This window comes from Magallana gigas, chromosome 2 (assembly GCF_963853765.1).
Source record: "Magallana gigas chromosome 2, xbMagGiga1.1, whole genome shotgun sequence".
NCBI classification, from domain to species: Eukaryota; Metazoa; Mollusca; class Bivalvia; order Ostreida; family Ostreidae; genus Magallana; species Magallana gigas.
In genome coordinates this window covers 40,182,441-40,205,598 of record NC_088854.1, presented here as the reverse complement: position 1 = coordinate 40,205,598, position 23,158 = coordinate 40,182,441, and the positions used below count along the sequence as shown (strand labels likewise).

Genomic DNA, 23,158 nt, shown 5'->3' with positions numbered 1-23,158 from the left:
TAAAGTACCATCATGTAATGTTGAAGTATCAGTACGTAATGTTAAGGTACCATCATGTAAAATTGAAGTATCAGCACGTAATGTTAAAGTACCATCATGTAATGTTGAAGTATCAGCACGTAATGTTAAAGTACCATCATGTAATGTTGAAGTATCAGCATGTAATGTTCAAGTACCATCAAGTAATGTTGAAGTATCAGCATGTAATATTGAAGTATCATCATATTATGGAGAGTATCTAGGAGTAAGTTTAGGCGTTCCATACAATTCAAACAAAAGTAAAACTGTAACCTATACATGTATATACTGTACTGAATAAGTCCTTTATGATAAAGCACATATATATAAAAATTATATATATATATATATATATATATATATATATATATATATATATATATATATATATATATATATATATATATATATATATATATATATATACACAATACTTACATGTAAAAAATGATAGATATTATTAATAAACCATTTTAAAATATGTAGTAGGTTTTGGGGTTTTTATACTCATAAAATTACATATAGTCGTATGAATGCTGAATACTATAATTATTCTTGTTGATACTCAGGACACACAGTTACTGTTCTTCTTTTTACATTTTTTTAAAGTACAGTGGCTATTCTTTGCACTGAACTTCAACGTTTTCCTTTTTACATAGGTCTGGGTATTTATTGCAAAGTCCTTTTACGGAAGATGTCTTGAGAATCTCTAGATATGTTTCCCTCATTTTGTCCTTTTCTTCGTCAACACATGTACGGAAGTAGTACCGGTATAATTCGTCCGATGGACGAATGAGCTCTTCAAAAGATGATGTGCGTTGATTAGCTCTTATTTTTACATACATGTACTTCATATAGAATATGAATCATGTAGAATATTTTCATATCTAATATCTATATCAAATCTGCATGTTCCATTATAATGATTAAATGAGGATTTTTTTAAAATCTAGAAACTATACAAAATGAAAGATTAAACAATAAGAGAAAATACTAGTATACTATTTGAAGCATTTGTAATATATTACAAACGTAATTGGTATAAACTAAAATAACTCAATTTTTTAATATGAACAACACAAATTTCGTTCTTATGCACGTGAAATTTTAAAGATGGGTTGATCAAAAAAGAAATAGAAATAGTAACATATAAATTGAATACGTTAGTCGTAGTATTTACCAATCTAAGTTGCATACGCCAAGAACATAAAGAATAAAACTTTTTTCTCGGTTAACAAATGAAGTAACCGTTGACTGTAAACCCGATTCCGATCTTCATAACTAATATAAATTGATTTAAGAAATAAGAAATCAATCATTGAGTATTATGAGGTGATCAAATATAGTCGGGTGATTAAATCCAATAAATCCCAAAGAGCTATATGATAGATTTCATCACACCCGACTGTATTTAATCACCTCATAATCGAGCAAATAATAAAATTGCTATGAATTTCATCAGGGACGTATACTAACATGTATACGTCCCTGATGAAATTCAGGGTTAATTTTTCAGTAGAACTAGTTAAAAGCATTATTCTATAATATCTGTTAAAACATTACATGTAGTTCTTTCCTTTTTGTATTGTTTATACAAATACTAATAATGTGAAAATTTGATACGGTAAGACTGAACTAAACTTTATTTATTTTACAACGATTAATAAGCAAGTTCTACATCTTATATTAATATTTCTCGTTGGCACGGATGTTAGCGGTAAGACTAAATCAGTAATAAAAACAAGTTGCAGAATTCAGTGGTACATTGTATTAACTTTGATTTAATCAAAATAATACGACCCTTCCTAAGATATATTTTCGCCTAACTACACTGCATAATCGGTTTCACTAATAAGCATGTGGGGTGCATACCACTACGATTTTTCAATTTTAGGCACGCCCGCTTTAAAAGCACAATCACATAAAAAAAAGCTCTACACGCCATGGTATGTAGATGATGGCGACTTTTACAAAAAATAGAAGAGAATTTTCTTGAGTGAAATAATATGCATATAAACACAAACAAAAGAAACAAAGGAAGAAAAGCAAATAAAAATTATAACATGCACACCAACTTATAAATTGACAGCTCTAAATATAAGGATTTTCCAATATGTGATAATAGTATACACACACAACAGCATGAACATAATATTTAGCACGTACATGTACATATTTGTATTTATGAGAGAGAAGAAGGCGGAGAGAAAAAAGCTGACGGGGCAATGGTTGCTTTGCGGCATCACTGTTTATCAGGGTTTGCTTATCAAAAAGATTTATTTAGATATTTTAAAAAGCATCATACATTCTTTTAACAAATAGTTGGGGATATAGTAAAGACTTGCTAAATTCTTTCAATTACATTCTCAAAGTGTCTCTCAAATTTTTCAAATTCACAGTTCTTTAAAAGTAAATATTTTTCCACAAGAAGTTATTTTAAGGGTCTTCCGTTTCCAACGGAAGACCCTATTGTTTTTGTTAGGTTTCTTTTTCTCTATTTTTCACTATTATTTTCTTTTTTTTCTTAACATTTTTCTTAAAACTCAAATATTTCAAATATGCTACAATGGATTTTTATGAAAATTTCACGAATAATACAAAATATCAAGGTCTTTTATCATGTACATTTTTGTTGATGACGTCACTTCCGGTCGGCCGTTATATTCGTTTTTCTTTTTGTAAAAAGTGATCTTGTCCTCCCTTTTTCGAAAAAACGATTAAAGATAGAAAATTAAAAGTTTCAGGAATGATAGATTTTTGAATTTCTAGGGCCGATCAGGTAAAACTACGATCGTCCGTCACTTCCGGTCCGCTCAAACAGCATTTTTGGAAAATTGTGTTTTCAATTTTTTTTAAATCAAATAATCTACAATTTTTTTCCATCAGAATATGTTTTAAACTTATCAAATTTTAATATGAGCAGGTCGTCCGTCACTTCCGGTCGCCACCGGAAGTGATTCTAATATTTCGATTTTTGGAATTTTATGCATATGCGCATATGCGTTTTGTTGACATTTTTGTACTGAATACAAAACTAAAAACCGTTTTAAAATCGGACAACGCATTGCGGAGATATTGAAGTTTAAAAATGACGTTTTCCGGAAATCTGCATTTCGCAGTGTAGGTTGAAAAATTAGTTTAAAGGGTACCTGCAGTGCCGGTCAATTTTTGATATAATGGAGATCTATTTGTAAAAACATCATCCTGAAAATTTTACAGCGATCGCATGAGTAGTTTTCGAGATATTTAGGGGAAACCCAATTTCACACCTGAACGAGTTTTGAATCAAGCCGATTTGGCGCGAGATGAACTGTGACGTCACGGGGTCAACCCCGCTGTATGAGAAACAAGAATCGTATGAAAACTGTTCGTTTTCTTGCATTGTTTTATCGATATATGAACATTTTTTGTTGTTGTTTTATTTCCTTATCAACCCTGGATGACTAATGATACTGTTGTTTGAGTTTAACCCGTATTTTATCCAACAAAAATGTCGAATTCGGACAATTGTTTGTTTCATGAATTTCGTCAAATGTGTAACACGTTTTACATATAAATGCACACCATATGTAGCAAAATGACAATTAATCAAAGCATTATTGATATAAGAAACATATTTTGTTAATATTGTCAATCTTTCGAATGATTTCTCAGTGACATTATTAACTGATTAATGATATTGATAATACGTAATGATATTTCGTAAAAGGTAACTCGTGGTCTATTCCTCGTATAAGGCATAAATTTCAAATGATGTAGCCCGATTATTCAATAATATTGATATCGGACCAATTACAATCAAAATAGTATACATTCTTTAACAAACAAACACGGGATTATAAACGGATCAAGGCGAAAGTCCAAGATGGCTGCATGATTAAGTCTGTCTCTTATTCTTTTAAAAATACGATAATCGAATTTAATTTTACATTTATTTACATCCTTTGTCAAAATGTTCCAGTTTATTCAGATTTCATAATGATTCGTTGTCAGTATTACAATTTAAGCTATACGGAGTTATAAAGCGTTTAATTGCTGGCCATAGCGCTCGAAAGAAAGTTGCACTTTATTGGAAAAGAAATTATAAAGACCAACGTAATTATTTCTGAAATAATTACTTGATCACATAAAAAAGGTTTCAATTGCTGAATTGTAAATTTAGTCATTATTTAAGTGATTAGATAAGTAATAATAAAGGCATTTACTTCGAACATTAGTTTTAATATTCAATAGTATCATGCATGGTTCTTTAATCACTGATTGACGGACTATACACATGTTTTAGCTGACGAATGCTTGTTTTTACACAGTCTAATTTATTTTTCTGTTTTATCTTTTAACAATTGAGTAGCTAATTATACACAAATCAATTTACCCGTCTAGAGGTGTGAAACCCTCTCTTCGTTCACCAGACTATATAGTGTACCTTGTGTATACATACCCCAGATACACGTGTGTCTGGAGCAGTGGCTTCGTTAGTTTACCTGTTTACCTGTGTAATTACCTCGGATCACTCGTGTGTGAAAGGATATTATGTAATCAAAAAATGAATAATGAACCTAAATTTGCCCATGAAAGCGTTTAAGATATCGTTTTCATCGGTAAAAAGGCGACGAGAATAACAAATTTTAAAATCCTTTAAAAAGAAATCTGATTGTAATAAAATGATAACGGATACAAATTTCTAGATCTACAATACTTAAAATAACAAGATAAATCAAAACATCAGACCTATATCAATCATTTTGGCTGACAAATCGAATTTAATTGCGTGGACCCTGAGGTCCACGCAGAAAATATATAAGCGAGGTTAAACCGGATGCTATGGGGAAAATTCAGCCAGCGCATGAGCTAGCTTGGTTCCTGTGCGTAATGGGTAGCTCAGGGAACCAGGCTAACACGTTTATCTGGATCGGGATCGGGATTTCGTGCCATATGCACACATAAGTTCAAAGGCGCTGTAATTGTAAAGTTGCCGGTAAACAGTACAGAAACAAAGTATTCCTTTTAAAGAAATGATTGGCATGTGATATGAACTATCAGTTTATGAAATAAGTTAATGTTATGCCGAAACTACAAGATGAATCAAATAGCATAATTTGCAATGTTTTGTTGTTTTCCGAATACACATGTAACTTAAATATACATTTATAGTTGTCGAGGCTAGAGAACTTCCCGATTAAATTTTTTTCTGCTTTTAAGTTTGATTGAATAATTATGTCACTATAAAAGTTTCAATCTCAAGAAAAATGCATCAAAATATGAAATTTTTAATTTACAAAAAGCTGTCACTGCATAGTTAACAAAGTAGTGCGAATCGTAATGTGTGCGCAAATAGTAGAATTCACCGAATGCCTGATACTATACATGCAAACTTCATTCATAGATAAATCAAAATTATTTTAGACGTATGAATCCTTTAAATTCTGAGATAAAAAGTCAGGGCTATACATACATGTACATGTATACGTAATACAACGTACAAATTTAGTGGTTAAAAGCAGAGGGCTAGAGTCGGTGGAATCTCTGATAATCTTAAGGCTTTCACGTTTTCGTTGGAAACACATGCAAAGGGTCCACGTATTGTAGTCCTTTTTTAAAAAAACAGCAACTTGTTTGTATAGCTTTGTAAGGAAATTTCCCTCCTGTTGTTCTCGTGACGTCACTTCCGCTGAAGCCTCGTTATCGCTTAATTCTGTTTTCCCTTGATTAGATTTCCGAAAGCAGGTAAAAATAGCCACTTTAAAGAGGCGTAACTCCGTTATTTTTGCACCGATTTCGATGCGGTTTTTTTTTGCATTAAATTTTGGTAAATAAACTCTTTAACATATGTTTCACACCGGCTGGGCTGCAGGTACCCTTTAAAAGGAAGTTAATATGATAGTAAATCGTACCAATTGTCAACAGTTTAATTTAACCCTATCAATTCAAAATCAAACGAAAGACCCACTTGTTGCTCGCAACAAGGTGCTTTCAGTTAATTCAGGCATTCTCGAGAAATTAAGCGTCAAAATTCCGAAGCGAGAGTCTGAGTAGTTCAGTCGATAGAGTCGTGGACATGGCCCAGGTGACCCGGGTTCAAGCCCCGATTGCCGCAATTTTTTTTTTTTTTACTATTTTTCGCTTAGGTCTACGATTTTATCTTTGAAAAGATAAGTTAAATCTAATCTATTCAAAAATCAGACGGAAGACCCATTCGTTGCTCGCAACGAGATCATGTCTAGTCTTGATAACTTATTGCTGTTTAGAGTTTGTTCTAAAGACGGTCAGTGAAAAGCTATACTTGTTTCGTATACTAGTACATGTAATATGCAAACCCCGCTTTCGCCCACGGCGACCACAGAATGGAAGGGTTTTCGATGGCAGCCATTTTCCACTCCCACCACAAATGTATTTAGTTCGGAAGTCGTGACCTTCTTGTAACTTTGTTCTTTGTTTGCAGAAAACCATACAAATGCGAGTGTATTCTGTCATCCAGCCGTTACAGACAAGTGCCCCGTTTCTGGTAACGATAGTAACGTTAAGATCCGGACATGGATGTGCTGAAGAAATTGATGAAATATTAATGATGCCTGAATACTCTCAGTGTTGAATTTTATAAATATATTAACTTCAGCAAAAAAAAAGGAATACGCAGTAACAAATGAACTTTGGTAGATAAAAGCTAAAACGTTAGTTTGCTCAACCATATCTTTAATTTGTCAAAGTTTCGATTGCAAAGACAAGATGAAGAGATGAGATGCATAAAAGATAGAATGATCTTCACGTCTACTAATATTGCATCAGTTCATTTGCATATAAACCTGATTTGAAGAAGTGAAGTATTCTCTCTGGCAACATAAAACTACAAAAGTGTCAGTTTAGGGGGATTTTATGTCAGAAAAATTAATAAGAAATGAATTAATTTACTTACGCCGCACGCTGATGTTAAAAGTACATACACTTCGGAGACCATTGTACTGCTTCACAGCAGTATATATAGCAGTGTAGTCCCCCCAGAAAAAGGTGGATCCATTTTTCGGGTAATTCGTTGTTACATCAACATAATGTTCATGGGGATCGTAGAAACTAGGTCCTCTCCAGGTGATGTTCTTGAATCGTGAAACTGAAAATTCTCGTATGTCCGAGGGACAATTTTTAACAACCGGTGGCTGGATATCTTTAAAAAAGATAGATACATATCAGACAGACAGACACACAGACAGACAGACAGATAGATAGATAGATAGATAGATAGATAGATAGATAGATAGATAGATAGATAGATAGATAGACTTGCATGATTTCAGTAACTAGAATTTTTGAATGTTCATCACTATTTGATATACAAATAATAAGATATAACATACTTTTTTTTCGACGGTTTTACTTATGACATTTTAACCTTATATGATATATCATAATGCTATTTAGAATGTGTGACTTGACTATTCTTACCTTTTTCACAGTTAAATCCACTATACCCCTGTGCACAGCTACATGTGTATGTTTGGCCATTATTACACGTGGCTTTATTGTGGCATGGATTACTTTTACATGCGTTGTTAACTGAAACGTATAAACATTGTTTAGGATGTTATATCTTACACAATTTCTTAGATTAGTCATTTAGTGTCCGGTGAATTTTAAAAAGTGGCATACGCTTGAACTACACGACTGGATCTACTAAGGGTGTGCACTGGACATATGGTTAAAAACAATTTATTTAGTATACATATCACTGGCGTCGGAAGCAAATTGAAAGTTGGGGAGGGGGGGGGGGGGGGGGCTAGACTGATTCTCAGAAATATTGAGAGAGAAAAAAAACTAATTCCCAAAATTATGAAAATCCTAATCCGTGAGTCTCAATCTCAATTTTTCAAACGTATATTACGAAACAATTATGTTTCCTGCGAAAAAAAGTGGGGGGGGGGGGGGCTGAATCCTCTATTCTGCTACATGCCTAATGGTTAGGTCTAGCTTAAGCCCCCCCCCCCCCCCAAGCCCCCCCCCCCCGCCCCCCCCCCCCCGGTTCCGACGCCTATGCGTATTTTGTTACCCATTCATGGAACAGTCCGCAGTGTGTATTTATCAAGCCACATCCGTCCAAAGTATTAAAGGACAAATAATAAACCTATTTCTAAAAAGTAGCCTTTGATTTTTTTTTATTTATATTTCTTGTGATTTTGTCCTATTTTTACTTAATTTTTAAAATCCATATTTTTATTGTTGTAAAATACTGGTAAATATTTGGCTAATATTTCATTTTTTTTTCTTCATTTTTTTAAAGTTACACATCCTATGTCCATTTTATGTAAAGTGCATAAGAGTGATAATTGTATTACCTAGGTCCCTATAAAAAACTTATTTCATATTATATCATAAATCATATTTTGAAATACTATTTTTCATTTACTTGTCTTGAATTTGTATGATTACTTAACTTTAATTACTAGAAAATCAATCAGCCAGAAAAGCTGTCAATTGCATTTAAGCATCCTTAGGTAAGGTAGATTCAATTTTGTACAAATTTTGATTCTCAGTTACTTAGACTGTGGCCCCTGGATAATGTTTGGGTCCCACCAGGAGCTCAAAGTTTTATATAGGTTTATAATCAATGCTCAATATGTGATGTGACTATGAAATTATCCTGTTACAAAAGAGGCTTGATATTCAACATGAAAATATCGGGGAGGGGGGGGGACTGAAAATCTTTCTATACAGATCTATTCTACTACATTATCCAGATATTCCGTATACGATTCCGAATCTTATTTCATTTCATGAAAAGAAATATTGTTTTTTCTAAAACAAAATAGGAGAAAAATTAAAAGATGTTAACAAGAAGGTTCATACTTACATACGCATCTAGGAAGGGAGCCGGACCAGACAGAGGTGCTCTGACACGTCCTTGTGCTTGATCCGACTAGCTTGTAGTCCGAATGACAACTGTAGCTTACGGACTTCCCTTTAGAAAAATCGCTTCCAGAACGGTCACCGTTGAGTGGGGTTCCAGGGTCACCACACGAAATCACTATCAAAGCACAAAAAAAATTAATTAAAAAATGAAAACAAGTTGAAGGGGGGGGGGGGGAACTGTTATTTCTTATTACGGTTTTAGTCACACTATTATATATGATTCTTTTTTTCTTGATATAAAGAGTTAAAGCTAGGTTCTGGTGATTTAAATGAACTTCAAGATTTTACAGGTCTCAGAACTTTTCAGTAAAATATCCAACTTTTATTCGTATAAACATGTAGGTCAAATCATTAATGTTGCTCAATTTGATGCGTTTTAAAACAATACATGTATAATTATATATTTTATATATTGACTACGTGTGATTTTGTTGCGAATATTAAGGGACCTGAATCTGCGACTAAATTTCTTGGAAAGGAATTTTGTTTCTAAGTTATCATAATAGAAAAAGATGAGGCCTGAAATAAATTAGTATTAACATGTCTTAAACGTAGATTTACCAATGAAGAATTTATATATATATATATATATATATATATATATATATATATATATATATATATATATATATATATATATATATATATATATATATGCATTTATAGTTAACTAAATTTTTTTTTCAATTTCAAAAGAGGCGATTGAAATAAATATGGATATCTTAATTTTTTACAGTCATATTTCATCTTTTTTTTTAATCAAACGAAGACTAACCTGGTGAATAAAAAGACCAACCTTCACATGCTGTTTTTGTAAGCCTATCTCTGATAGAGTCCAAAGCGCTGAACGTTGCTACATCAAACACATAGCTAGATCTAGACGCCATTCCGCTAAGTTCAGATCGATCCACGCCATCTCCAACCCCTACAGAGAAAATAATGACCCCGCTGTTTCGTAGTTTCTCAGCCTCTTTCAAGGTTTCGATTTTGTTATTTGACTGTCCATCAGTGATAACAACAGCAATTTTGGCAACACCTGACCTGGAATTCCAATACGAAAAGCTTGTTTCCCGCGCATATTTAAGTGCAAGGTGTGTATTGGTTCCTCCGGCGTCGTAGGGAATATTTGAAATTTTTTGCTTTAGACTGTATTCAGAGGTGTAGTCACTTAATTCAAATGTATTGTGGATAGCAGTGCTGAATGGTACTGACGCCATTCTCACTTTATTTGAACCGATTTGAAATCCACCGACCATTGTTTTGAAGAATTCCTTCGTTTTCTGAAAATCCTCAAAATCAACGCTTCCACTTGAATCCAAAATGAAAACAATATCGGCTTTGGACCCTCCACAGTCTAAAATGATTTATAATAAAACCAAATTGAAAAGTTCCAGTTCTGTTGAAGAGATGTTTATAATTACAATGTATGTTAATATGAGAAACTCGTGTTCAACTCACCTGTAGACACTGTGCGAAAAGAATGCAAAACAATCGCAATGATGAGTTGAAAATTCGTCAACGCCATGAGCCACACTTTACATCTACCTGCATAAATCTGCATAAATCAATACTTCTCGTTTTATGTCCTTAAATATTGGTTTTTTGATGATGCCCTAAAGGGACTTTGACACGATTTGAGATCATTATTTTTTTTTCTTATTTTTGTTTAAACTGTTTTACTTTTGAATGATTGATCAAGTTTTGAATGTTAGATTCAAGTTATAAGAGAGATACAGAGGTAGGAATTCATTGCTATATAAACAAAGCTCGAGTCTTATGTTTGTATACAGATAATAATAAGTAAGGAATTACCATTTATGTGACAAATGACTCGTGGCATATAGGATAAACTAATTCAATGTGTTCATAAACAGTATTATCAACGAAAAAAGAAACATTTGATTGATACTTACACCAATACAACAAATGTGTAAAACTATATATTTCAATGTAAACAAAAACAAGACTCGTACTTTGTTTACAAAACAAAGAATTTCAAACTCTGTATCTTGCTTATAACTCAATATCTCACATTCAAATTTTGACAGAACATTAATAATACCCATATTAACAATTCTAAACATTAAAAACAAAAAATGAAAGTGAAAATGTTGAGCTCAAATCATGTTTAAGTCCCTTTGAAATAACAAGTGAATGCTTTATATGCTGAAACTTTAACATGACGTTAATATGATGGTAATAATTTTATATTACAATATGATGATGCTTTGTCTTAAACAATATGGATAATAAGATATACTTTTTTTGTTAAAGTAATCTTAATTGAAATAAGATTTATTTTTAAATGAACAAAAAATTCCTAATGTTGTTTCACTTCCCTTTAATATATGTATGTTTGATATTTACTTGATGCGAATTTTGGTAACCAATTAGATTTGCTACATAGATTCAACAGGTATAAACAATTAATGATTTTTAATAATCTTTAATCTAAGAAATTGAAATTGAAATTTTTATCAGATCCTTCTTTGCATACATCACTAGATAACAACATAATATCAACATTAAGACCTAAAAAGAATTTCCCCAAAAATCAATAAAAATAATTTAGAGCTTAAATCGATCTCTTATTTGTGAAATCATAAAAAAAAAACTTTTATAGACCAAAATAGTATGTGTATATTGTATATTGGTGCATCACGTACCCGTATATCAAGCCATCATAGGACATAAAATAAATAGTGTGCATAAAGATGACATGCTTTCATAAAAGCATTTAGGCGTCATAATTGTATCGTTTTCGATCACTCCTCAATATCATTTAAAGTACATTTATGAGATTTGATAAATAAAAAAACCCTGGCAGATATATGTACCGGACTTTGAAACCGAAACAAAAATTTTAAAATAAACCTATTACACACATATGGAATGATGTTTGTTTCAATAGCAGACCTTTGAAACTTCCATAAAAACTATTGTTGAGTAAAAATAAACAATCATTAATTATAAATGTTTGTTTTTCATTTTCAAATATTATGAGATAAACAAAGAAGATGGGTGGATAAGGCGTGTAAAATGCCTATACACGGATGGATAAGATACTGAAAAACTAAAATATCAATAAAATTTAATCTGATTTATTTTTTTTTATTTTTTTTTTCAAAACAATAAATATTTAACATATCATCGATTCGTATCCCTCAAATGTTTTCAAGTTCAATGTTTGGAATATGTGGACTCTAATTGGCGTATACGTATCAAAGCCTCCAAGTGTCATTTTCTTAAGAACTTTAATGCCTTTTCTTTTATAGAGTGAGTCTGTGCTCGAAATTTTTCTAATAACCTAAATAAGGTCTAATGGAAAACAAACCGATTTCAATCAACAAAAACGTAGAGAGATTACCCACTTTACATTAAAAATATTATCCTGTATCCCAACTATTGAATAAGTAATACAAAATTGTCCGTAAATTCGTGGCCAAAGTCACACATAGTATTTAAACAACCTTCTTTGTTGTGCCTGAAATAGCTCGGTAGTAAGAGCACCAAACATAAACTAAGTACATTTAACAAGGGTTTTTTATGTTGTGGGTTCTATACCACCAAAATTTAAGGCAATAATTTTTTTTTCTTTTCATATGTTAAGTATATTAAAAAAACCCTGAATATAGTTAGAAATTATGATTTTGTAGGCTTGTATTATATTATATTGAAAAGATTTTCACATTTCATAAAAATAACTTGGTTTATGGCTGAATTTGCCTGTATGCTTTTCAAGTTACTTAAACACGACTGGTCGGCTCAAAAATAACTTCAATTAAAAATTATATTCAAGTTCGGTTTTCACGTCTACTCGTTTTAAGTAAATTGTGTATTTGACATAGGTGGAATAATGTTGCCATTTCTCTTTTTTAAATAGAGTAAGAGATAATAATATGATAATCTAATGGTAACTAACTTAATAAATTTCTCATTTGAAATATTGACTACGAACTAAGGTGTTAAACTTTTCCGTTGCAATTCGATTAGGTCTGTCTCCTTGCTCGACCCCAAATATCAAGGTACTGAGCAAAAGTTTTCTAATATTTACAAACACAATCTAACAACTAAAGTAAATTAATTTCTTACATTCCTTAAATCTGATGCTAATGAGAATCGGTCAAACTAAGATTTTCAACAGGACAAATAATTAATGTATACCCTTCATGTAAAACAGCTCTACGGAATAAAAATACGAACATTTGTACTTACCATTCAAAATAAATCGAGAATGAAAGTGGGAACCCAACATTCAGCTACATGTATATATAGTGTGTGATCTAAGCGATGACCACTTCACAATGCTTAATGTGGTCCTATCATAAAACTTACTGCGCTCTCCGGTTGCATAAAAACTCGACCACTTCTGTAGTTATTTTATTTTATTAACTCTTTGTAGCTGTGAGCGTTCGACAAAATGAAACCGTATGCAGCATTAACATGTCTGATGTTCCTTTGCTGCGTTGTTGATGGACTGATTAAGGTAAGTAAATTGAAACATACGGTTATGTTTATTCGATTTTATAAAACCTGCATTTTGTAAAATATATATTTTTATTTTACAGAGTATAGACCTTTGGCCCAAACCCGAAATAATAGTGATAACATACTTGCGTAAGTTTTACATTTTATAAGAATATAGTATATTAGAAATAATAATTCCAACAGCGGTGTAGATCATGTGCGGGTATAAAAAAAATTCCCGGGATGGGGGGGGGGGGGGGTCCGACGGTTATATATGACTTTGCAAAGGGGGTCCGAGGTATGTTTTTGGAAATTTTCTAATGTAATTAATATATAGATTCAAAGAAATTTGAATTTTGCAGGGGTTGGGGTGTGACTTGACCGCTCTAACCCTACCATACCCCGTCCCCCCCCCCCCCCACTCTAGGTCCGCGCATGTAAATGATTGTTTGTAACCGGACTATTTTCATTGAAGTCTTACCATTAAAAATTACATGTAAATATAAAAATGTTTACTTTATATTATTGAATTCTACAATTTGAAACAAAAGCCATCTGACATTGAACTCGTGTCAATTTATTTTATAATTTGACTGATGAATTAGTACGTCGGACCTGTGTTGTGTAGCAGAATTTCCTTCATAATAGCTGACCTCCCCCCCCCCCCCCCCCCCCGAGAAAACTGACTACATTATATCGTAGTCTCCCCTTCCTTCGCCGGAGGGGGGGGGTATGGAGGGCGCTTCTAAACCTGGGTTTCTCCCTCATGTTTTTGATTCAGATTTCATAATTGAAATTTTAATGGAGACCTAGTACGGATATACATGTAAATCAATAATTTATACACTAAGATTGCATATGTTTGTTTTCACTCGACAATATATTTAATTTGCTTCATTTGAGGAAACATCTCGTGTTTCTCTGTAAATTATTTTTTGTGTTTTTAGCTCACCTGAGCCAAAGGCTCAAGTGAGCTTTTCTGATCACAATTTGTCCGTTGTCTGTTGTCGTCGTTGTTGTAAACTTTTCACATTTTCATCTTCTTCTCAAGAACCACTGGGCAGATTTCAACCAAATTTGGCACAAAGCATGGTGAAGGAGATCCAAGTTTGTTCAAATGAAGGGCCACGCCCTCTTTAAAGGGGAGATAATTAAGAATTATTGAAAATTTGTTGGTATTTTTCAAAACTCTTCTTCTCAAAAACTATTCGGCCTGAAAAGCTTAACCTTGTGTGGAGGCATCCTCAGGTAGTGAAGATTCAAGTGTGTTCAAATCATGGTCCCCGGGGGTAGGGTGGGCCACAATTTGGGGATCAAGTTTTAAATAGGAATATATAGAGAAAATCTTTTAAAATCTTTTTCTCAAAGCCTATTAGGCCAGAAAAGCTCAAATTAAAGCGGAAGCATTCTCAGGTAGTGTAAATTCAAGTTTGTTCAAATCATAGTCCCTGGTGGTATGGTGGGGCCACAATGGGGGAATGCATTTTTACATAGGAATGTATAGAGAAAATCTTTAAAAATCTTCTTCTCAAAAACTATTAGGCCAGGAAAGCTCAAATTAAAATGGAAGCATTCTCAGGTAGTGTAGATTCAAGTTTGTTCAAATCATGGTCCCCGGGAGTAGGGTGGGCCACAATTGGGGGATCAAGTTTTACATATGAATATATAGAGAAAATCTTTAAAAATCTTCTTCTCAAAAACTATTAGGCCAGAAAAGCTCAAATTAAAGTGGAAGCATCCTCGGGTAGTGTAGATTCAAGTTTGTTCAAATCATAGTCCCTGGGGGTAGGATGGGCCACAATGGGGGGATCAAGTTTTACATAGGAATATATAGAGAAAATCTTTAAAAATCTTTTTCTCAAAGCCTATTAGGCCAGAAAAGCTCAAATTAAAGTGGAAGCATTCTCAGGTAGTGTAGATTCAAATTTGTTCAAATCATAGTCCCTGGTGGTATGGTGGGGCCACAATGGGGGAATGGATTTTTACATAGGAATGTATAGAGAAAATCTTTAAAAATCTTCTTCTCAAAAACTATTAGACCAGGAAAGCTTAAACTTGTGTAGAGACATCCTCAGGTAGTGTAAATTCAAGTTTGCAAAACCTCAGTCCCTAGGCGGGGCCGTAATGGCGGTTTGAATTTTTACATAGGAATATACATGTATAGAGAAAATCTTTAAAAATATTCTGGGAAAGTTTTCGGTCCAAACCTCAGTACTTAGTGTGAAAGCACAGGTTATGCAGATTTAAGTTTGATGAAACCATAATTCCCTAGAGAAAAGTGGGGCCACGAAATGGGGAGGAGGGGTATATAGAAATAGAGAAAAATCTTCTTACAGGTACAACAACAAAAGGGGCTTGGTATTTACAGAAAAAAAAGAGGTGGATAAAAATGGGCAGATTATCATTTTTTTTAGCAAGATTTACTGTACTTAGTTGTCAAGATATTTTGGTACTGTAATGCTAATTTGATCAGAATTAAGGCAATTGTTGCTCAGGTGAGCGATGTGGCCCCTGGGCCTCTTGTTTGTGATTTGCAATCACTTAATAAAACCTGAAAATATTATTATTTATTAAATTATCAACAAAAATATTTCATTATTATTCAAATAAGCTTTCTGAATACATTTAGCACACGTGCATATCATACTAGTATCTAATGAACCTTTCTCCGTCACCCACGTGCTGTATGATACGCCAGGGAATGAAGATAAATCAACAATATAGTTTTGAATGTTACTCTATTTCATCGAAATGAAATTCCCCAGAATAAAAACAACAATCACAATGACCTTTTTAGAGAGTATGGATGCCGTTTTACTTCTATCCTCACATATTTCAAATATTTTAAATCACTTATGCATATATTAATGAATATATTATTTATTCATTACATTTTTATTTATTAACGCAGCATATTCTAAATAGCAATATATCGTAAATATACATCATGTATAAGCTAAGGCAAAAATAACAGCATGATCGAGCGATTTGACGTTATCATTAAGTCTTAATGAAAAATATATTGCATGTGAAATGTTTAACCTTGACCTCTCTAAAAATGATTGACCACCGTTAATGATCAAAGAGCCCGATATATCAAAGATATCGATGTTTTAGTTCACCCGTGAAAAAGTGCTAGCTGATTTTACGCAATTATTGTTGTATAAAAATTCTGTTATGTTTTAAACATTTTTCATTTAAATGTTGTCATTTGTTGAATTTGATAGAAGATTTTTGCCAAAAATGACGTCATAATCGCGCTTGATTTCAAATGGCGAAGAGTTTTCCGAAAGTGACGGAGTTAGGTTGCTATGCCATAATTATACTTTTTTCGAGTAGGGGGTGGGGGTACTGCGCATGCTGTGTAGCTATTTTCCGGTGGACATATGGCTAGGAAAAACCGAATTTAAGGTGGCTTGACTTACGTATTTGCAAATTTTACGTAATAGTGGACACGCCATACATCATAGCATAATACTTTGTCAATACAACCAATTAATAAATTGTCGTACATGTAGTTATAAGAAATATTTACCTGTTCTTTTCCTATAAAAATAGCTTTAGTTCTTTATTCAAAAAGGCGAAAAGCATTAATAAGCTATGAATGAATACATATGAAATGCCTCAACTGCCTTATGTGGGTAATCTTCAATATCATACAATTATTGCTGTTTTTGAGGTCAATACGTTGATTTAGCTACCCGAGAAGTACAATATTCACCAAGCCGGAGGCAAGGTGAATATTGTACTTCGAGGGTAGCTAAATCATCGTTTTGATCGAAAATAAACAGCAATAATTATTTTACTATATTATTCAGCGACGGATTGCTGCAAAAATAGCAATCTGAGTGTTACCAAGCAGGGATTTTAGTTTGAAGCTATAGCCGCCGAACAAATTGAGAAACGCGATATTTCATTGGACGATCTATAGTTTTAGTCCTACTAGATAAAATCAAATGTTATATTGACATCCTAGGTCACGTGCAGGTGAATAGAACGTTCTATTTTTTTCGAGATAGTTGGATATGCGCCAATCAGAGAGTAGGAATTAATTAATCATATAATAATAAATGATGCTTCAACATTAAGTGATTATACATCAACATTATGCTGATACATGTACTTAATATATACCCATACTTAATTTGCAGTAAATTAAATTCAAAGCATACTCTTAAATATCTGGTATTAAAAACAAATTGGAATCCGATATGATTTCCAAACTAATTACATATGATGCATTCGAACTAATGACCCTTCGAACTACTGGGCCTTCGGACCAATGAGCCTTCGAACTACTGGACCTGCGGACTAATGAGCTTTCGGACCACTGGACCTTCGGACTAATGAGCTTTCGGACCACTGGACCTTCGGACTAATTAGTCTTCGGACTACTGGACCTTCGGACTAATGAGCTTAGGACCACTAGATCTTCGGACTAATTAGCCTTCGGACTAATGGATATTCGAACGACTGGACCGTTACCCTATACTTACAAAGAATCTTGGGGAATAAGCCGTTGCAAATTCCCACGACCCTCTCATACGTCTTATAAGAAGTAATAAACGTACGAGTTAACTGGGCATTTAAACGGTGGACAGTATTGTCCAAATGAAAATGTCCAAAAATGCGTGAAAGGGGCAATCGAAATTTGAAAGGCGTAACTGCGCTTAAATTTTGTATAGTCTGTCCCAAGATATTTATGCTGCATATTTGAACGATTTTTAATAAAAATACACATACCTGTGACTGAAGTGCAATTAAAATCGATGAAAGGGAAAATTCCCAAGATAACTTCATTCACACATTATCATTTTTCCCTCGTAAAATTTCACAGGAACGAAAACAGATTTCCTACGGAGATTTATAATGGGGAATGTTGACATCTTTTCTCCATTCGGAAATACTCGGGACCCCTCGCGCAATTTTTCAACGTTATCATCCGGGCGTCTTCATCTCCTTGGCAATGGAAAAACCTCGTAGACTTTTTATTTTTAGCCGTGTACTGATACCCGACAAGCTAGAGGGGGCGTTCAAAGGGGAAATCTTGGGATTTTTTCATACTATTGAATGAACATCGTCTGAACCAAGAGGTACATGTATTTATAAATAATGAATAATTTAAGAAAATATGCGGCAAAAATATCTTGGGACAGACTATAGTATTTACATATACTTTAAACTGGCATATTTAAAATGACACTCACATACTCATTTAAAAAGTTAAAATACAAAAATGTTGATTACTTTCTAACAATATTTAATTTACCTCAGTCATCGTATACAACCCCTAACGCAGGGGAGTCGACAAAGAGTATGGGGGAGTCGATTTTTCCGCTCCGGAGACAGAAAGAATTTAGTTAAGTTAAACTCCTTTTGTAGGTATTCAAAACAAGTATTTTCCAAAAAATTATACAGTGGCGTCGGAAGCAAATTGAAAGTGGGGGGGGGGGGGGCTAGACTTAAAAAAAATCTTGACAAGCAAGAAAAAGGTCTTTGCTATGTATAAATTTGCAAAAAAGTGGGGGGGAGGGGCTAAGTCCCAGCGATAGTCAAACCAGTAACGTATAACAAGGGGGCTTGTTATAGGTCACTGGTCAAACTTTGTGTTGATCATTGGTCCTAGTGGTCTTTGTGTCTTTTGGTAGAACTATTATGCTTTTTCTTTCACAACAAAACACGCATTTGTAATGTGATTTTCCTGCCGATACAATTGGAAGTGAAATACATGCCTAGTTAATCGTTGAATTTTCTTTAGGCGCATACTGTACATTTGACTTAGCTTGTATTCTGCATTTTGAGCACAACTACATGTTTTTGTCCAGCGTATGTCCCTGTTGTGTTACCAAGACTCTCAAGGATTAAAAGATGGAACGTTTTATCTTGCCATTTAATTGTTTCTTGCATGCGCAACAACCATTTGTTTACAATATGAAATCGTGCAATCTCAAAGAGAATAACATACATTTTATATTTTATAAAAGTAGTAGAAAATGCATACGAAATAATTTCAAGTTATTATAAGCAAATTTTTATTATTAAGGAAAAAAAGGAAAATTACATTTTAACAATGTATATTATTAAGTAAAAAAAGAAAATTACATTCTAACAATGTAAACAAAAAGATAAACAAAAAAAAAAAACCACCATAACGCGTACGATTCGAACACCCACTTTAACAGTTACATTTGTTTGAAGAACTCCTCGCTTACCACTACACAACCATTTCGCTTGTTTAAATTCTATAATATAGCTTATTCTATTGTTATCAGTTTTACGCAAACGACTGGACTTAGTCATTTGAAGACCAATCGAAGAAAACTTACTTTTTACCATAGAGTAGGTTTTCGTACCATTTTTTGGAAAATTGGAATAGATAGACGTTAATGTGTGTTAACAATATTCGTTCTTTAAAAAATGGTACGATGACCCATTCTATGAAAAACAATAATTTGAACATCTAATTTCTATTTCATTTTGTTGCCAAATTAGCATATAACTATTTTGTTGTCTTAATATCAATTAAATGTGAAGTTACTTTTTGTGGGTTATGGCAGCACTGAATGTATATGATCACACATGTTTAATAAATGTAACGAAAGTGAAATTTGCTAGAAAAAAATTTTTTTGTTTTAATGAACCCATGTGGTTTTTTGCCTCGGCTTATTCCCCCAGATTCTCTAAAACACTGGGCTGTTTCTCGGAGATCAGATAGGACTAAATTCCACCGAGACTAGTTTAGGGCAAGATACTCGACAAATACTACTATTTGACTATGTGTTGTCTTTTAAATGGATAATCTTTTAAAGTATGCCTGCTTGGTGAGACCATTGGCGCCCCCCTCCCATCAGCGCATAAAAATCAGGGGGTACGAAAGGTTCCCCGATCGAAAAATGTGCATTCTGAACCAATGCTTTAAGCACTTGGTCACAGTGAACCGCTTAAAATCATAATAGCACCTAAGCAGAGACTTCAGTCATTCAGACTAGATTGTATTTATGGGGATTGATGGTCTCTCCCTGGAAACCCATGTGCAGGAGTCGGACAATAAAAGCACCAGTCTGATTTTTTTACCAGTACAGTTATTGCTAGGATCAATTTCAACAGCATACACAGTCTCTGACATTCGACTGTATGATACTGCAACCTACATGTAGAGGATGCAATACCTCATCCTTCCATGAATGGAACCATATACCCAAACATATCGTATGTCCCGACATTATTCTTTATTTAATAGAGATCCTCTCTCATGAGCTGTACTGTGTCCTTTTCCTGTTGAAGTATCAGCATGTACATGTAATGTTGAAGTATCAGCATATAATGCTGAATTATTAGTATGTAATGTTGAAGTATCAGCATGTAATAATGAAGTATCAGCATGTAATAATGAAGTATCGGCATGTAATGTTGGAGTATCAGAATGTAATGTTGAAGTATCATCATATAATGAAGATCATCTACATAGAGTAGTCGAGGCGTTCTATATTACTAGTATACGCGTAACCGTATTTATCTTGTATTTGTCTTGTCTGATGTACAGCATGAGAACTGTACACATAATTCCTTATCTGGGTACTGCTATTAATATATAGATGGGGGTTTTTTTCTAACCAAATTAATGCACAATTCAATGTATCATTGAAATATAAATTCATTTGAAAACAGCATGGCCAGAGTTCAAAAATTGCCCAGGAAATATGCAGATTAAAGCAGACAAAGGGAAAACAAGTATGAGGGTTTACTGGAGAGAACCTTATGAGATACACAATTATAGGTAAATGTTTGTAAGAGCAGTGTGTCATACTATGGATTTTCTCCCAAAGAGTTAATATTTATTGATTAAACAGTGATTATATATTTTACTAAAAACAACGTAACCCGATGGTTGAACTAAACTTTTATGATAAACTGTTTTCCCCTATCTATTCCTCTTTGTTTTATTTTCGATCTTGGCCTTTGCAAAGGATGTCGGTTTAAAAAGATACTTATAATTTGTCTTTCACTGATATTATCTCTTTTTATGTGTTTGCTACGAAAAAAAGTTAAATTATTTTCATATAAATACACTGGAAATTTATATTCAACATATGTAAAATAAGTTTATTCTGATCCAGTGAAATATCTGAGAGACCAAAAAGCGAGAGTGCAATCATCGGCGATGGGGTTTAATTTAACATATATGTAGAGAACTTTTGGTGCATACTCAAACCATTTGGTTTTAAAAGAAAATTTACTTTTGGACTATTGAGAGAATGATTATTTCTTTTTTAATTTAATGTTACTAGTAAAGCAGTGAGACATTCCCTATCGGGTTAGCGTTGTAACCTGTGAGCAGGCATGTTGTTATTTATTTATTTATTTCTAATATTATAACAGAGTAATAAAAACCCATAGTGTAGGGGATATATTTGATGAAGGTACGAAAATGGTCAAGTATTCTTCAGGGAGAGGAGAATGCGCATTTTTGATTACAGTATCAGGTAATCACATTCCGATAATATACTGTGAAATCATTAAAGTTCGTGGGGGTAATTTTCGTGGATTGGTTAACTTTTACAGGTTCGTGGGGGCGTAATTTCGTGTGTTCTTTTAAACCAACATAAGGACGTATGAATTATAACACTAATTTATTAATTCGTGGAGGATGTTAATCCGTGGATGAGAGTTACCCACGAATTCCACGAAAATTGAGCCACCACGAAATCTAATGATTCCACAGGTATCTGATAGTATATATCAGTATAGACATCTACATGTAGTTGTCGCTGTACTTACATGTATCTTTCAACTAAATAAGTAATTTAAAACTATTATCTAAACTTTAACATTGACACAAAAACCTCATTCATTATTTTGTTCCTTTTATTTTGTGATAATTATTTCTTCATTTTGTTTAGTTGTCAGATGTCCGCCAATTTTTTATAATACTAATGTGTTGATGTTATGCGACCATTCTGACCAGAGATATGGGACAATTTGTGAATTTGCGTGTCCACCGGGGCATTCTATTGATGGTTACAGCACGACTTATTGTAATGATCTGGGAGAATGGAGAAGGCCACCTCCAACTTGTAAAGGTATATGTAGTTTTGTCGTTATTTGATTCACAAAGGGCTAACTCATATTGTATGATGTTTTTTAAATTACACTTGCACGTAAAAATTTACGCACGGTATTTCAGTCACCTTCTGTCCCCCACTTGGCTCGGATACATGGGAGTACAGATGCACTAAAGGGTCGGAGTTTGGAAGTCAGTGTTACCGGATCTGCCCTGCTGGATATGATATTCAACCTGGTAAAAGTCGGGTTATAATTTGTCAAGGAAACGGAAAATGGACAGGAACATTCCCAAACTGTATAGGTAACCTTTATGATCAGATATAAATTACCCAGTGTATATTTCATTTTATTTTATTTCATTTTTATTTTGGACCAGTAGTTTTTTTTGGGATAAGTGGTGGTTTTACCAATACACATATATACTAGCCATTACTAGGTAAAACATATTCATTTTTATCAATATTAATTATTTACTATTTGTCATTGGATTTAAACAAAGAGGATTGAATAAAATGGTTACTTAATTTCATTATCAAAAATTGTTTTATCAGCTTAGTGTTCGCAATGTTTAGCTCTTTATTGATATTTTGTCTGATTCTTATTTTGGCAAAGCCAGCTGCGTAACTTTTTATTATTCATGCATCAGCTTTATGTCTTATTAATTTGTGTTTCTTCAACTCAAAACACCTGTCTAAGCAATGCAAACATCAAG

At 33.2% G+C, this 23,158-nt stretch overlaps 2 protein-coding genes across 3 annotated transcripts in view; one reads left to right on the top strand and one right to left on the bottom strand.

Moving 5' to 3' along the window:
- Nucleotides 1-470: 470 nt before the first annotated feature.
- On the bottom strand, nucleotides 471-13,184 carry LOC105324898 (matrilin-2). 2 transcript variants are annotated; one of them, XM_034444409.2, is made up of 8 exons: nucleotides 13,132-13,184; nucleotides 10,375-10,461; nucleotides 9,713-10,270; nucleotides 8,858-9,031; nucleotides 7,456-7,566; nucleotides 6,932-7,177; nucleotides 6,336-6,560; nucleotides 471-817 (listed from the first exon to the last, which is right to left on the bottom strand). In XM_034444409.2, the coding sequence occupies exons 1-8, from the start codon at nucleotides 13,169-13,171 to the stop codon at nucleotides 636-638; spliced, it is 1,623 nt and encodes a 540-aa protein (XP_034300300.2). In that variant the 5' UTR covers nucleotides 13,172-13,184; the 3' UTR covers nucleotides 471-635. The 2 variants fall into 2 exon arrangements, with proteins under 2 accessions (XP_034300300.2, XP_065932658.1); XM_066076586.1 differs by lacking the exon at nucleotides 13,132-13,184.
- Nucleotides 13,185-13,291: 107 nt separating this feature from the next.
- Nucleotides 13,292-23,158, top strand: part of LOC105325093 (sushi, von Willebrand factor type A, EGF and pentraxin domain-containing protein 1) — a 25,577-nt gene continuing 15,710 nt past the window's right edge. Inside the window, exons 1-6 of the mRNA XM_066076585.1 lie at nucleotides 13,292-13,402; nucleotides 13,485-13,533; nucleotides 21,052-21,160; nucleotides 21,763-21,866; nucleotides 22,284-22,463; nucleotides 22,568-22,747. Coding sequence (XP_065932657.1) covers nucleotides 13,337-13,402; nucleotides 13,485-13,533; nucleotides 21,052-21,160; nucleotides 21,763-21,866; nucleotides 22,284-22,463; nucleotides 22,568-22,747 — 688 coding nt within the window. The 5' untranslated portion in view covers nucleotides 13,292-13,336. The remainder of the gene's footprint in view (nucleotides 13,403-13,484; nucleotides 13,534-21,051; nucleotides 21,161-21,762; nucleotides 21,867-22,283; nucleotides 22,464-22,567; nucleotides 22,748-23,158) is intronic.